This window comes from Pipistrellus kuhlii, unplaced genomic scaffold (assembly GCF_014108245.1).
Source record: "Pipistrellus kuhlii isolate mPipKuh1 unplaced genomic scaffold, mPipKuh1.p scaffold_m20_p_21, whole genome shotgun sequence".
Taxonomy (NCBI): Eukaryota; Metazoa; Chordata; class Mammalia; order Chiroptera; family Vespertilionidae; genus Pipistrellus; species Pipistrellus kuhlii.
The window spans coordinates 4,844,044-4,860,963 of NW_023425520.1; the positions used below are offsets into that span (position 1 = coordinate 4,844,044).

Below are 16,920 nucleotides of genomic sequence, written 5' to 3' on the forward strand. Positions count from 1 at the left end.
GGAAGGGAGAAGGGGTTTGCATTCTGGGAAGGGCATGGGGAGGGGGCGGCTGGAGGCTGCACCCTTGTTTCTGGCCTTGAGAAGGGGTTACAGCTATGTCCACTTTACCATTATACTTTAAACCTTACACACGTTTAAAATATATATTTTATTGACTTTTTACAGAGAGGAGGAGAGAGGGATAGAGAGCTAGAAATGTCGATGAGAGAGAAACAGTGACCAGATGCCTCTTGAACACCCCCTACCGGGGATGTGTCCGCAACCAATGTACATGCCCTTGACCGGAATTGAACCTGGGACCTTTCAGTCCGCAGACTGACCCTCTACCACTGAGCCAAACCAGTTTCGGCTAAACTTTACATATGTTTAATGTAGTCCTGTGGATATATAATCTATTTTACTTTTTTTTTTTTTTTTTTTTAAATAAAGGCATCTGAAATCAACTGGGAGTCAGCAAAAAAATTAGAATAATATCCCAGCCAGTGTGGTTCAGTGGTTGTGCATCAATCTATGAACCAGGAGGTCATGGTTGGATTCTGGTCAGGGCACATGTCTGGGTTTTGGGAGGCATGCGGGAGGCAGCTGATCAATGATTCTCTCTCATCACTAATATTTCTATCTCTCTTCCCTCTCCTTTCTTCTCTCTGAAATCAGTAAAAATCATATTCTTTAAAAAAAATATTAGAGTAATAGCTTAGAGACCCATTTCCTCGATTTTGTAAGTCAAGAATGAAACCCAGAGAGATTACAAGACTTGCTCAAGGTCACATAGTGTGTCCCTAGTGGGTCCTGGGCTAGAATGAGGGCCAGGGCTCCTAATTCCGTATTCCTTCACCACCTTCCATCTCTCTGAAGAGGCCTCTTTAAGGGACAGTGATAGGCTGGGACTCAGTGTTTCTGCCTGGGAGTTCCCTTGTTTTGTGAAAAGGAAAAGGGGCGAGCTACTGGGCTGATATGATAAAGAGCTGCTGTAAACTCAGAACTGTAAACACGTTTCAAATGGAATTTTAAAAGATTTAAGTGTGTGTGTCCCCCCCAAAGTTACATCATGATGATGATAAAATTACAAAAAAATAAATACCAGAAATCTCTGGCACGTCTGAAACCTAGAGCGGGGCTTGAGCTCCATCTGAATTGCAGATGGTATCGGGATGAGGCTGGCTTGAAGGGGCTGAGGGGTGGGGGGCGAGGGGAGTGGAGGAAGGACAGGGAGCCACAAAGTCTGCAATTTTATTGACTTATCCACCTGGCCTAGGTGAGACCCCTAGCCCTGGGACTTCAGGAAAGGAACCTCTGCTATCTCCCTGAGAGCTTTTTTTGTTTTGTTTAGAGGTCAATTACTTCCCATTTGGGGAACTTGTGAACATTAAGAGGTGACTGGAGTGATGGGACTGAACGATGCAGATAAGAGGCTGATGGCTTACAGAGCCTGGTGAAAGCCGTGCCTGGGATAAGCGGTGGTCGAAGAGACACACACAAAAAGGGGCAGCTTTCAGTGCAGAGGAGAGATTACAGGACGGAAGATGGGCAGCTGGGGGTGGGCTTGAGAGTGGGGAGAGGGAATGCATTTCAAAGTGATCCTGACAGGCGGAAGGGGGGGAGGGAGGAGAGAGAAGGGAAGAAGAGAGTGTTCCTTCTCTTTTCTTTCCTTTTGTCCTGAGAATCTCAAACTTCCCTCAAGAAATATCCACATGGAGTGCACATGGACAAGGCTTGGTATAGGTTTATTTGTTTTTGTTTTGTTAGACCATCAAATATGGATGCTACAGTAATCTGGAGAGAGAAACAGACAATGTCGCAGGCCAATGGAACATTTAAAGGAATCATAGGCATACACACATAGATGTGAAATCAACAACTCCTCCAGCCTCACCCATTCTCTTCAGTCAACTAAATTTACTAATTCTTGAAAGCTACCTTCAATTGTATTGGAATTACCATAAAATGCACTCTGGCTTCAGCATGTGCTCATTTAGCCCTTGCCTCTTTGGTTCCGTGGATAGAGTATGTGCCCGTGGACTGAAGAGTCCTGGGTTTGATTCCCAGCAAGGAGCAAGGGCACATGAATGGATTGCAGGCTCAATCCCCAGTGGAAGGGGGGAAGGGGGTCTGCAGGAGGCAGCTGGTCAGTGGTTCCCTCTCATCATCCATGTTTCTATCTCTCCCTCTCCTTCCTCTCTGAAATTAGTAAAAACATATTTAAAAAAAATACAACTTTTCTCCATCCCTAAGTCCTAGACCTTTCTCAGAACTCCTCTAGGAAATGGTGCCGTTCTCACCCTCATCACCAGGCTTACCCCTCTTCTCACCCTCTAAGTACCCCAGCTCCCGCCAGGTTTTCTTTCTTTCTGGAGAGCTTATTGTCTGTCCTATTTGACAGGCAGCATACACCACCTAGTATTTTTAGATACCTTTCTCATGTCAGTCTCTGGTATCCAATTAGATAATAGATTCCTTCAGGGCGGCAGCCAAATCTTGTTGCCTCTTGTGTCCCTAGCAGACCTGTTTAGTGATGACTGAGTTACTGATGACTGAACTAAGCCTCTTCTCCATCACTCACAGCCTTGAGCCCAGCCCTGGCTCCTCTTCCCAGCTTTTCCATGTGGGCAATGGTGGTAGAGGGAGTGTGGAGGCCTGGTCACCACACCGCAGGTCTGGTCACTGCTTCCGGGTTCCTTAACTAGGTGAGAAAGGGTGGGCGGGTGGAGGGAATGCATGTATTAATTTCCTACTCCGTGCCAAGTAAGTTCCGTGATCTGCATGTCTAGGGTAAGGGCCTTTTACCTAAAGGGCAACAAAATATTTTTTTTCAAAACTTAATACTGTATGCAGCATTTTTAGAATCTTGGGGAAAAAATGTAATCTCAAAAAGAGAAAAAATAAAAAGGAGGGGAAAATGTAAGGAAATGGTAAGAAAAAATATAAACAATTATTTGTATTTTTTTTTTTTTAGCTTACACATATAAACTTTAAGAGGTGCATGCTATGTGAAATAGGTATTGCTTATAAGGGCCCCAGCGGTCTCTCTTTCCCAGGTCAGTAAAAACAACCAGGCACATTCATAAGTGAGAAAATGCAGGGCCGCGTTGCGTTTTAATTAAGCCTCAGAATTTATTAAATAATACACTTTAACTTTTGACAAGTTAGTGGTCCGGGGGATGAAGAACCAGAGTTTTCATTGGCTAACGATGTTATTTTTTAAAAATCCTGCTTTCTGTACCAGTGCCTGCCAAAGACAAATGTCCCCATGAATACATTTAGTTTGTTTGGGGTCTTCAGTTTGCATGACTTCAGACAGGGCTGGGTCCAGGGGAGTCGGACTTTCCCCTAAAGTTCAGGCTCTCCCCCCTCCTGTGGGGACTCAAGGCCAAGGGGAGCCTCCTTCCCGGTTGGAACGTGGAAACCTGTTGCTCTGGAAGAAAACCTGCGGAGGCAGAGGCGGCGGGAGGGGGGCCTCAGGGCACCTGGCTCCAGGGCCAACTCCAGTTTGGTCCCCAGCGAGTCTGTAGACACCAAGGACTTGGGGGTTTCATCTTTACTTTAATTCCAAGTTGTTCAGGTGGATAGATGCTAATGGCTTACACACACGCGAACAGGAATATATTGTATTTCATGTATTTCCTCAAGATGCTGAGCTGTATACAAGAGAGAAATGCACTGACACGGAGGGAAGAGCCGGAGGATGCTCCCCCAGAAAAGAGCGCTCCACTGCGTAAATCCGAGTCTCTAGGAGCGCAGCTGGGAAGGAGGTGGGGGTGGGGTGGGGGGCTTAAATCCTATAGGAGCCTCTCTTCCTGATCCCCTGGGTTCTCCTTTTCCTGGCCGGTTCCCCACTCCCTTTCCTTCGCACAACTTTCTCATTCTTCCCCCACCTGCCGCCCTTCACTGGGGGACCCAGGCCCTCCGAATGCCCAGGCTGCAGCACATAAACCACCTTCCAGCCCCGACGACACCTTCCTCAGCTGGGCCCTGCCGCCCCAAACTGCCCCCCCCCGCCCCACCCTTGCTCTCCTCCTCCGGCCCGCGTTTTTCTGTCTCTGAGCGGGAAGAACGCTCCCAGGGCCTTCAGGCCCAGGCTCCCGGGGGCGAGCCAGTGTCCCCGAGATCGCTGTAGCCGGGAGCGCCATTCGGGTTGCCTCTTCCCTCCAGCGCGGCGGCCCATCTTCTCCGCTGAGACCGTTAGGCGGCGGGCAGCTGGACGGAGCCTCCGCCCGGCCTCGGTGGGTGTGCCGGGGCCAGGGCGCTTCACCAGGCCGGGACCCCCTGCAGCGGGGCGGGCAGAGGGCCCTGCGCGCTGCCGCTCTGGCCACCCCCGCCGAGGCCCAGGCCGGCCAGGGGCGCGGGCGGAGCGGGGCCCGGGGGCGCGCCCGCGTAGCCCCCGCCGAAGCCCGCCGCGTAGGGCGCTCCGCCCGCGTAGCCGCCGTAGCAGGCGTAGGGCGCAGCGGCGGGGGCGTAGGGGCCCGGGAAGGCGGGCGCGCCGGGGCCCAGGCAGGGCCTGCCGTCCCGCACCAGCACGGGCACCGCTACCCGGCGCGGCGCCAGCGGGTGGCCGGCCAGCTCCAGGGACTTGTCCTGCCGCTGCCGCTTGCACTTGTAGCGCCGGTTCTGGAACCAGATCTTCACCTGCGTGGACGTGAGCTGCAGCGCGCTGGCCAGGTGCTCGCGCTCCGGCGCCGACAGGTAGCGCTGCTGCTTGAAGCGCCGCTCCAGCGCCAGCACCTGCGCCTGCGAGAACAGCACCCGCGGCCGCCGCCGCCGCCGCGCCCGCGCCTGCCCGGCGCCCGCCCCGCGCGCCCGGTCACCTCCGCCGCCGCCGCCGCCGCCGCCGCCGCGCTCCGGTCCCCGGGGCCCGCCGCCGGGAGGCGAGGCTGCGCGCAGGCCGGGCTCTGAAAGCACAGGAAGGAACACCGTCAGCGCCCTGCCCCAGGCTCACCCAGCAGTGTCTGCACGGTTTGCAGGGGACGCCCCTCTCCCTGGGCAGCCCGTAGTTCCAGCCCCTGCTCTCCTCTCCGCGGACACCCCACTCCCGCCAGAGGCCGTCTGAAGGTTCATTCTCCCTACCCCTCCCCGCCAGTCGCTTTGGTACCTGATGGAATATAAGCAAACTGCGACAATCTGTGGTCCCAGGGGTACAGCCGTTTCCCAAAAGGTGGACTGTCTAAGACAGCTTCGATTTCCTTTTAGAATGTCTTTTTTTTTGTTTTATTTCATCATCATCATCATCATTATTATTATTATTATTATTATTACTGGTGGTGGTGGGGGTAGAGGCTGCTTGCTGCGATTTCTGTTCTAAAGTGTGTTTGAGTTTGAGGAAACGTGCTGAAAGAATCTAGAGTAAATAAAGAAGGGACTTATCAGAAGCGGGTTGACTTTGAGCAGACCTTGGTGGAAAGAGAGAGGAAGGGGATGGGGAGGGTCAAAGAGAAAGGTGGGGGCAGAGACTGAGGGACTCGGTGACGTCCTGCCAGTGCCTGCCAGAGGCTCCTGTCCTCTGTTACCCACCCTGCTCCCAACTGGGAGCGTCCAGTGCCCACCACCCTCACCCGCCCTGGCACACACCCTTGCCATTTTGGTCAAGTCACCGGCACTGCGGACCATCCTCTTGTTTCTGGGAGGCAAGGCTCCGTAATCCAAATTAACAAAATAAAATAAAACAACGTATTTTCTGACTCTACTCTTGGCTGAGAAACTGAGGTTCTCTTGGAGGTAGGTGTAAAGTTGAGATCCACATCTATGACTTTTTTTTTTTTAAGCGGCCTCTTTCTCCTGGAGGGTCTGCGGCAAGTGGGTGGCTTTGCCCCGTTTCTTCCCCCTCCTGGGCAGCGCCCTGGCCCGGGCACACGGAGTGGGCACCAACGGAGCGGGTTAAAACAGGGCTATGTCCCCGGGCGGCCTCCCGCCGCCCAGTCGCAGCCTCCCTGCCTTCTTCCCATCTCCCTGCTGCCTGGGCTTAAGCGCTGATTTTACTGAAGGGAAGGTGGGTAGAGATGAAACCGAGAGTTTCCGTGGAAACTCAGGCCAATAATAAACCAGGAACATAAAGAAGAGGCGAGCTCTGGGAGCAGGGACCTGGGCCTCCTCAGACTTGGTGCGGGTTCGAACTGGACTCCACATCCCCAACCAACTGAGCTGGCCCGTCTCCTGCTGGGGACTCAACGTTTGCAGAAATAAAAACTTCCTGCAGAGAAGCCTGTGCTCAGAGAAACCCCAGGACATCTCTCCTCTAAAAGAGAAATATATATATTATATATATTATATATTATACACTATATATTATATATATTATATGTTATATATTATATATATTATATATTATATATTATATATTGTATATTGTATATTATATATTATATATTATATATTATATATTATATATTATATATTATATATTATATATTATATATTATATATTATATATTATATATTATATATTGTATATTGTATATTGTATATTGTATATATTATATATATATTGACGAGGGTTTGTTTTGTTACCAAATCAAAAACTAACAACTGATCTTCAGCGACTGAAACAAACAGGACCCCACTGGAAAGTTTCTCACCACGCAGGCACGCTGAGGGGTTGCATGGCACCCCGGGTGTGCCAGCGCTCCTTGTCCTTCGGTTCTGGTCCGGTCCGGAACCTCTCTCGCCCCGTGCCCTACATCCCTGGAAGCCAGGTGGGTTAGCTGGACGGGCGCGCCCAGGCCACCAGGAGGGTCCCTTTCCCGCAGGGAGCTAGGAACTCGCTGCGGTGCTTGGGCTGAGAGGGGAGCGAGGAGGTCGGAGGAGTGTGGGCCTGTCTCCCCGGAGCAGGAGAGCACAGGCTATCGGGCCGAGGAGTGGAGGGCACTCCGTGTTTACAATCCGCTGCAGGAAACCCCGGCTTCTTGGCAAACAGGGCGAAGTGTAATCTTCTCCGAATCGCTCTGAGCTGGCCTCTGTCTTTACGTGGCCAGTCTGCGCCCCGAACGGAGGGGCCGTGGCACAGCCGGGCGGAGGGGACTGACCTGCGAGGCGGTCCCCAGACCTGCACGGAGGCCGCAGACCCAGGCGCAGAGGCTGGACAGGAGGGAAGGTGGCGTTTTCTCCCCTCAGAATGTGGCGCTTCAGGCACAAGTCAGTGCAACACAGCTTCCCGCCCGCCTCTGCCCTTCGTGCGGCGGGACACCGGGTCTGGGCCTCGCTGTCCGCGCATCGCGCATCGGCGGCGCCTTCAGAGGGAGAGCGGGAGCCCAAACTGTGCTGAGGTTTGGCCGAGAGGCTTCTCGAAGCAGCTCAAACCCAAGCTGCTCTATCCCAAGCTGCCTTCCCCAAGCTGCCCTTCCCCTTACCTCACTCCCAGACCCTGCAGACCCGCAGGGCTCCCACCAAATCCTGCCAGGGACTCGGACCTGGTTTGGCCGCCACCTCTCTTTCTCACTTTGTTGTGGAGGCACCGGGCTGGGTCAGTCCGGCCTCTCAGCAAGTCCCGGGGAAGTCCGGCCTGGGCCGGACCCGCAGCTGTCAGTGTCCTCTCCCCACGCGCCCCTGCCCTGCGGGCTGCCCCTGGGCAGATGGGTTCGGGTGGAGAGGCCCGGGTGGCAGGGGAAGCGGGAGGGGACACAGCGCAGCCAAGGCTATAGAGCGGGTTCCGTGGAAGGGAGAGAAGCTGGCGGCCCTGGGACCGTGGCTGCAAGTGGGGTGGGGTGTTTGTGGGAATACGAACTCGAGGACTCGCTGTGGAAACAGTAAACCCCTAGGATTCAGGGCCTTATTTCCTATCTGGGGATCGGGGAGGAGGCGGCCCCGTGACTCAGGGCCTGCCTTTTGGACTCTTAGGTGAAGGGGGAGAAGGCAGGCCCTCGGCCCTGGGGGGACCGGGAGATGCGTGTCCAGCTGATCCTGGCCCACCCCACCCTCCTGACCTTTCCGTGGGTGTCCAGCCCCGGGGTGTACTCACCCACCCGCTCCGCGTCCATGTCTGCAATGCGCTCACTGGGATCCCCTGGAGGCTCCGGCCCGTCCAGCCACCTCTCTCCAGCGCTGGGAACCTCCGATCCTCGCGGGTCCGGGACCAGTTGCAGATACTGAGAGCTTTCGGGGCTCCCCTGGGCCCCCCGGAGCTGCAAGGCCGCTAGGCCAATCTGCTCCCGCTCCAGCCGCAGGATGTCGTCCACGGAGAAGGGCGTGGAGGTGCCGGAGTGCTGCAGCATCCCGGAGGCGGAGGGAGCGGGAGGCAGCGCCCCGAGCTCCCCGCCTGGCGGCTGCTGGCGCCGCGGACCCCGGGTGTGGGGCGGACGTCTGGCGCCCCGGACTGTGCCTCCGCCAGGGCCATCCCTGTGGCCGGTGACCAGGGCTGAGGGGCGAGCCTGGCCGCCCCCATTGGTTCCTGTGCAAACCACGTGCTCCCCCGGCAGCCCCGTCCTCCCCGGCGCTGTCCTCCCGCGCCCTTCTAACTCCCCTGCAGGCCCGGCTGCTGTCTGGGAAGGCTTGGCTCCTGGGGATCCTGCTCAGCAGCCAGGGAAGCGGAGGAGATGGTGCTGCGCGACGCCCGGATCCCAGTAAATACGGTACCGGCGCGAAGGAACGTCGGAGGTCAGCCCAGGTCCGAGATTCTTCGGGAGGACACGCAGGGATGGGGAATGGAGCCCTCGCTTTGCAATCCGAGCTGGTCCTTCCGGCCTGGCGATCGCTGAACTCCCGAGGCCGAGGAGCTCAGGTGGGGACCGCCGGGCCCGGGCACCGCGGAGGGAGGTACCCTCGGGCGTCTTCGGGGTGAGAGCTGCGGGGGCTCCTTCCCCGGAGCTGAGGTTGGACGAGGGAGGAGCGAGTCTGGACCAAAGCGGCCTAGACCCTTAGACCAAGGTGGAAACGCCTCGCATAGAGCCGGATCCACCACTTCATCGGTGGAGCATGTCAACCTCGGAGCGAAGAAAAGGGCAAGGGAGCTTTTTTTGGGGGGATCCCCAGGCTCTGAGCAGGCGAGGAGGCCAGTGGGTAGGGAGAAGGTCAACCCGGGCCCTCTCGAAGGTGGGCCCTCCATACCCCTCCACCCTCCTTATGCTCCCTAAAATGGATTGCCTTGGTGCTCAGGTGAATGTGAACGTGGCGCCCTCCAGGGTTGGGGAGTTTTGATGAGCCTTAGCTCTTCAGGAAAGCTCCCTGGACACAGCAGTGCCCAGCAAAGGAGGCCGTGTGATGCAGTGGTTATCACAGCCAAGGCGGAGCCAACTAGTCTAGCCTTGCTTTGTATGTATGAATTGTGGGCTTTGGGCAATGTATGTCTCTCTAAGCTTTGACTAATTAAAACTGGAGATAACAATATGCCCATCAGAGGATGGTTGTGATAACTATGAAACCATCAAAGAGTGAACTGCTGTAATTTCTGACACTACATGGTTCAGTGAAGGCAGCAGTCTTAGCACAATCTAAGTCGCTTAAAAATATTTTAAAATCAAAATGAGATCTCACTAGGGTTCTTTTGGGGATTTTAGATCAAATAGTGTTGTTGTTGTTGTTTTTTAAAATAAACCTTTTGAGGCAAATGCAAGAAATGGGTGTTGTGATTGACTGAAATGCAGATGAACTGGGCTCATCTGCCCAGGCTGGTGGGTGCAAAAATTTTTACATAAAATTTCAGCAAATTGGATGGTTTAGCCAAGTAATGATTTCTTTCTTTTTTTATAATATATTTTATTGATTTTTTACAGAGAGGAAGGGAGAGAGATAGATAGCTAGAAATGTCGATGAGAGGGAAACACCGACCAGCTGCCTCCTACACACCCCCTACCGGGGATGTGCTTGCAACCAATGTACATGCCCTTGACCAGAATCGAACCTGGGACCTTTCAGTCCGAAGACCTACCACTGAGCCAAACCGGTTTCGGCAAGTAATGATTTCTTGTACATCGTGTCATTTAATCTTTACATCAAAGCTATTTCCCGAGTTCCAGCTTCTTTTTTTCCTTTTCCACCAAATAGCGATCAGAGAGGTTAAGGGGCTCCCCAGGCCGTCCAGCTCAGCGAGGTCAAGGTGGCCCCGCTCTGGTTTTGTCTAAACAGTACCCCTTTTTCTTTTTTCTGGAAGGGACATTGTTTTGTCTTCAGAGATGTCGAAATCTTGCAATGACCCATAGATTTATTTAATGTGTTTCTAATGATAAAAGTCATGCACACTTTGGAAAATAAAGAAAAGTTGAAAAGAAAACAATGGTCCCTCCAGACCTAATGTTTAGGCACACTTCTTCTCCATGCTTTTACATGTATGTGTACAGGTGAGTTTGTGAATTTTAAAGTTACAGCATAAGCATGTCCAGAACTTTATTAGAGTTTTTACAAATCTACCTTAAAAGGGCAATATAATAGTTCATGTAACAGATGAACCATAATAGACTGTGTTACACTATATCCACTATACCTATTTTTTTTTTTTTTTTGACACTGTAAGACTCAGGGAGTGTCTCTGATTTTATCCTTGTCAACATTCCGGATTATTTCCTCGGAATAAATATGTAAAACAAACATTAACTAATTACAGTTTTAATGCTCAAAAGACATTCCAGGATTTCAAACAAACAAACAACAACAACAACAACAAAAACTCCTTCTCCTCCTCCTCCCCCTCCTTCTTGTACTCCTCCTCCTCCTCTCAGTTTCAGGCTAAAGTGGATATTTACAACCCCCACCCCCACCCCCACGGGAGAGAATGCGAATTTAGGGCCTTTCCATGGGGGGAGGAGGGGCACGAACAGGAGAGCAGGCGCTAGGGCTTTCCGCATCAGTCTCTCAGCTGGGTCCTTACCTTCCACGCTGGGCTGCGGGTGACCCCAGATTCAAACAGTAAGCTGGAACAAAGCCAGCGCCCACTCTGTAGTGGAATTCTGTCGCGCTCTATGAAGTCACAGAAGGAAGGACACTTTGGGAGAGACTTGGCATCAGACGCCCTAAGTCCAAATCCTGCTCCCAGGTACCCTGCCCTGCCTTGCTGCAAAGATCAAGTGAGATTTTGGACGAAAAAGAATTTCTAACCCCTCACAAGCGATGCAAACGCGGATCTCCCTTAGGCAAAGAGCGGTCTGAGTTCAGGCCCTGGGGCAGCAGGGGCTGGGGGGGGGGCACACCTGGAGCGGGGGCACATCTGGAGAGAGGTGCTCAAGTCCCACTTGCCCAACCTCACAGGAAGAGAGGCCAAGCAAGCTGCACTGGGTCCTGGTTTCCCGGGCGCTTTCTCCTCAGCCTAGCACTGGCCCTCCTGGATCTCCCCTCCCCCCTCCCCCCACACCAATACACACATTTCCCTCCCCTTTCAGCGCAGGGCTCGCTGAGAGCCACCCGCTGGAGAGAGGGACCAAAGCCGCTGATCTGGCCTCTTCCTAGTCAATCTCCTAGTCAATGGCAGCCACACTGGGGACTGCCCCGCTGCTGTGAGGTGAGCCCTTGCTACTGGCCAAAGCTAGGGTGTCCAGGAGGACCTGAGAGAAGCGAGTCTGGGGGTTCAAGCAGAAAAGCTGGGAGTCCTGGGTACTCAGGCAGGACTTGGCGCAGCCCAAACTGTGTGGTGACAGGTGTGTGTGTGTGTAGGGGGGGGAGGGGGGCAGCGGGGAGGGGGGGGAAGGGTCATTTCTTGTTCCTGAATGGAGTGTCTTCACCTCTGTTCTTAAATGAGATGGCCATGGGCCTGCCTCACTCCACTCAGCTCGCACTTACACCAGTGCTAGGTCCACAAACAGTGCTTCCAGTGCCGGAACATGGAGGAAGGGAGAGGCAGGCCTCCGCCCTTTTCTCCATCCCATTCTTGCGCAGGAGACAGATTTTATCTAAATTATTCCCGTGCGGTGTGATGCTTGCACAATCATATGGAATTTGTGCACAATATTTTTTTGTGGTTAACAGAGGTCCTCCCTCCCCCATTTCTTTCAGACTCTCCTAAAACTCAAAGATTTCTCCTTTAAAACTGCATACCCAACAGGCACTGAGGGTCCTGGGAACTCGCAGGAAACTAAAAGTCTCTAAGGTCTGTAACCTGAGTGCAGGTTCCCATTAGACTAGCTGGGACTCTGGGTCAGTTGTCAGAGCTGTGTCCCTAGTAACCAGCTGTGTCCCTAGGTGTCCAGGGTGGGCTTGTGGGTAAATGAATCTGCCTTGTTTGGCTGGGGGTAGTCTCAGGATGCCCCGGTGCTGGTCCAGAGGCATCTGGCTCACCCGGGGTAGTGGCACTTTTTGTTTTGCTGCGATCTGGTTTGCTGACACCCTTTTAAAGATATTGTAATACTTTGTTTATTTGTTGAGTACGTAAGCAGTAACATAATTCTAAAGTCAGAATTTTGCAAGAAGATGTACTCAGAGAAGTGATCACTCCACTTTCATCCTTTCTATTCCCGTTCCATCACATTGCCAATCTCATTGATTTATTCTTCTGTGCTTTTGCACAAATGAGCAGATCATGTATGTTTTCCTATTTTTCCTTCTTCCTCAAATGACAAGGTAGTGACTCTTTCTTGCTGTTATAAAGCTGTGACATTTATTAAGATGTTTGGATTGATATGAGGCTTCTGATTGCTCCTTGTGGCTGCTGCTTTATAACAGGATGTCAGTCACGGTTGCCAGAATGTCTGTGTGCTTTCTACTCATCTGTCATTTGCTTCGAGTAAGCTATGCCATGTCTATGGTAAATGCAGGAACGCAGTCTCTATTTATGACTTGGCACAGTTCTTCAGACCCTTATTTCCACAGAGTGCATAACTAGAGTGAATCCTTTCAGAACAACTCATTGAATTTTCTTTAAAACAATTTCTTTTAAATGATGTGTTTTTTTTAAAAATCTTAATTGCCTATATTTTACAGATAAAGCACGCAGAGGGCTGTTATGATTCAAAATCATACAGCTACCAAACTGGTGTGGGAAATGGAGGTTTTCTCATCACAGATGCTGGTTCTCTTCTACCATAATCCTGTGTCATGGACACACAACCATCCTCCTTCCCCTCCGCTGTCCCTGCTCCCACTTTAATTCCCTCAAGAGGCAAAAGGAAGATTGGAAAAATAACTGGAAAGAGTTTTGGGGACAAACTGGGCTATTTTATGAATAGTTTCCTCTTTCATTTTTAATGTAACTTCATGTCTTAGCTCACTGATTCTCTAAGTGACTGTAAAGCAGTTTTATTTCTAGTTTACAAACAGGGAAACCAAGACAAAGACAGGGTACGGAACAGTTTTGGGTCACATTTAGCTCCTCATTTCCAGCACACTGCCCTTCCCATTAGAGACTAATACGACTACAATGAGTGTAATTACCTAGGAATCATCTTTTATTAGGTTCCTTTCTATTCTTTACTTGTGTGTATGTGTGTGTTTTTAACATCCTTGTTTCCAAGAAAAATTCATTATACAATTTAAAATTTTACTGAAACCATTACTTCAATATTTTTCAAATTATTCCATTTAATTCAGTAGATATTTTCTGAGCGCTCATTACATTAGAGAAATCGTAGACTTCCTGCCACATGGGGACCACATCTGTAACCTGAGTGTGTGCCTTGATAGAAAATCAAACCTGCCGTCTTTTGGTGCATGGGACGAATGTCCAACCAACTGAGACACACTGGCCAGGGCTAAACCTGGATATTTAATAAAAAGAGAAACACTAACTGGAAGGGGACTCAGGCACAGACCACAATTGTTCCAGGCAAACCAAACATATGGTCACCCTACATACTCAGGACCCCAAGACACATAGCACACGTTCCAGGACTCCACGGGAGCATCCAGTCCAGTAGGGGACAAGACAGGTGAACATTGTAGCATGTCACCAACCCACCTTTATCTGTCTGATGGACTGGCACTAACGTGTCTAATTTCACCTCCTTGATGAAGAAGGGCATTTTTACTTATAAGAATATCTTCATAATAAAAAACTCTGTTGTGGATGTGATGATCCCCTTAAAGAGAAGAGCATGTCCTTTTCTCTACTGCCACAAGGCAGGTGCACCTGCGGTCCCTCAGGTACGGCCCCTCCCTATCACAGGCCCTACCCCCAGAACAAGGACTGCTCCAGCTCCCATTCCTTCTCACTGATTCTCTTCCACACTTTTCTGTTTTTCATTTTACATTTTCCCAGCATCTTTCAATACGAACGATACCGCTGTAATGAACGACATTGTTGCTATGTGTGTTCGTGTTGTTAAAAGTTTATCTTCAGAGCATATTCCTAGAAATGGGATACCATTTGCCATCATCAGATTGGTGAAAATTAAAAAGCACCGTACATTTTGTTGACCAGGCTGCTGCTGGGAGACAGGTATTCTCCTACATTGCTGGTTAAATGCAGACCTGCAAGCCATTCTGAAGGGGAACTTGGCACTGCCTTAATAAATTATGATGCAGTGCCAAGTTCCCCTTCAGAATGGCTTGCAGGTCTGCATTTAACCAGCAATGTAGGAGAATACCTGTCTCCCAGCAGCAGCCTGGTCAACAAAATGTACGGTGCTTTTTAATTTTCACCAATCTGATGATGGCAAATGGTATCCCAGTGTTGTTGCTTTTTTTTCTTTCTTTAATATATGTATTTTAAATATATTTATTGATTTTTTTTTTTACAGAGATGAAAGGAGTGGGATAGAGAGTTAGAAACATCAATGGGAGAGAAGTATCTATCAGCTGCCGACTGTACACCTCCCACTGAAGATGTGCCCACAGCCAAGGTACATGCCATTGAACAGAGTCAAACCTGGGACCCTTCAATCCCCAGGCTGATGTTCTATCAACTGAGCCAAACTGGCTAGGGCTAAAATATATTTTTATTGATTTCAGCGAGGAAAGGAGAAGGAGAGAGAGATGGAAACATCAATGATGAGCGAGAACCATTGGCTGGCTGCCTCTTGCATGCTCCTTACCACCACTCCCAATGGAGCCCACAACCCAGGCATGTGCCCTGACTGGGAATTGAACCTTGACCTCCTGGTTTATAGGTTGATACCTAACCACTGGGCAATACTAGTTGGGCCCAGTGTTGTTTAAACTTGAATTTTTCTAATTATGAGCGAGATAGAACATCTTTTTTTTATATGTTCAAGACATATATACATATATGTACTAGTATGTGTGTCCCTATACATGTATAACATACATGCAAATATAAAAATCCATAAATATATACATTTAAATTGTATCTTTCTCCCATTTCCTATCATTTTTTATTGCTGACAGTATTACAGATATCCCTTCTTTGCCCCCCTCCACCCAGCCCCTGCCTCACCCAAGGCCTTCATCACATTAGTCTGTGTCTGGGGCTCTGCATACTAGTCTATGCACATAAGTTCTTTGGTTGCCTCCCTGCTGCCTGAGATTTGTCCGTCTGTTTCATGCATTCATGCCTCTGGACCTATTCGTTAGTTTCCTTTGCTCATTAGAGTCCACATAAAAGTGAGATCATGTGATATTTGTCTTTCTCTGGCTTATTTCACTTAGCATAATCTCGAGGTCCAACCATGCTGTTTAAAAGAATGAGAAACCAAGACTATACTTTCAGGGATCATTTCTGTAGTTCGTTACTAAAAGAATGAGAAACCCTTTACTTCTTAAATAGCTGAGTAATATTCCACTGTGCAAATTGTACCACTTTTTTTTTTTTCTTTTTTCCACTCATCTACTGATGGATGGGCACTTGGGCTGTTTCCAGCTCTTGACTATTGTAAATAACACCACTATGAACATAGGGGTGCATATATTCTTTCTGATTGGTATTTCTGGATTCTTAGGATGTATTCCCAGATGTGGGACCACTGGGTCAAATGGCAGTTTCCTTTTTAACTTTCTGAGGAAAATCCCTACTGGTTTGCATAGTGTCTGCACCAGTCTGCATTCCCACCAGCGGTGAACTGAGGTTCCCTTTTCTCCACATCCTTGCTAGCACTTGCTTGGTGATTTATTGATGGTAGCTATTCCGGCGGGTGTGAGATTTTTAAGTGTTTTCTGTCTTTCAGTGATTTTGGCTATCTGTTTATTCCTGTTTGTCTTTGAATTCTTTTACGTTTCTTTTGTTATACAATTTTAAATGTAGTCTCATATTAAACTTTGCTTTAATTGCCTGGATTTGAGTCATAGTGAGAAAACCTTTCTTCAATAAAGAGGAATTCACCCATATTTTCTTCTGACAATTGTATGGTTTCGTTGTTCCCATTTAAATCTAATAGGAGCATATTAGAATGTTTGGTGTGAGCTGAGGATCTATTATTCCCCCCCCCCCCAAGTTGCTGTGTGTGTGTGTGTGTGTGTGTGTGTGTGTGTGTGAGTGAGGGGGAGGGGGGCATTGCAACCATCTGCCTGCGGTCCCTGCCAGAGGCGCGCTCTGTGAACCCTTGAAAAGCAGAGCACAAATTTCGGGGTTCATAGGAGGAGCACGGGTGAAGTAGAGAGTGGAGCGGGCGAAGAGATTCCGTTTATTGTTTAAAAATCAGCCAGGGTTTCCACTCCTCACTGTCCTCTCCCCACAAGCCCCTCTCCGGGAGGAGACGGTTTAGTCCTGCCGCGGGGCTGGGGGACTGGCCTCCGGGCGGCCGGGCGGGCGCTACGGCATCGGTGCTCCCCAGGCCGCCTCCGCGCACACGGGAGGGAAGTGCCCCCGGGTCCGGAGGGAAGAAGCCGGCCGACGGAGGAGACGTGGCTGTTGTGTCTGGGGCCGCGGGCGGTGACGGGGCCGCCGGCGGGTGGCCGGGCCGCTGCTCCGAGAAGGAGACGCTTATCTCCGCGGCGCCCCCGGCTCCGCCAATTAACATTCCAGCGCCCCCCGCGCCGCCCGCCGCCCCCTCGGGAGCACGTCCCAGCCCCGACAAATAACCCGGCCCCGCGGCTGTGCGCGCGTGTGTGCGTGTGTGCGTGCGTGCGTGCGTGTGTGTGTGTGTGTGTGTGTGTGTGCGTGTGTGCGTGCGTGCGTGTGTG

General features: G+C 50.8%; 1 protein-coding gene and 1 pseudogene across 1 annotated transcript; one reads left to right on the forward strand and one right to left on the reverse strand.

The window, feature by feature from the left end:
* Window positions 1–3,028: 3,028 nt before the first annotated feature.
* On the reverse strand, window positions 3,029–8,319 carry NKX2-6 (NK2 homeobox 6). The gene is made up of 2 exons (XM_045585789.1): window positions 7,946–8,319; window positions 3,029–4,886 (listed from the first exon to the last, which is right to left on the reverse strand). Exons 1-2 carry the CDS (start codon window positions 8,196–8,198, stop codon window positions 4,246–4,248), a joined length of 894 nt encoding a protein of 297 aa, XP_045441745.1. The 5' UTR covers window positions 8,199–8,319; the 3' UTR covers window positions 3,029–4,245.
* A 7,176-nt stretch (window positions 8,320–15,495) lies between these two features.
* Window positions 15,496–15,574, forward strand: LOC118726187 (annotated as a pseudogene).
* The last annotated feature ends 1,346 nt before the right edge of the window (window positions 15,575–16,920 follow it).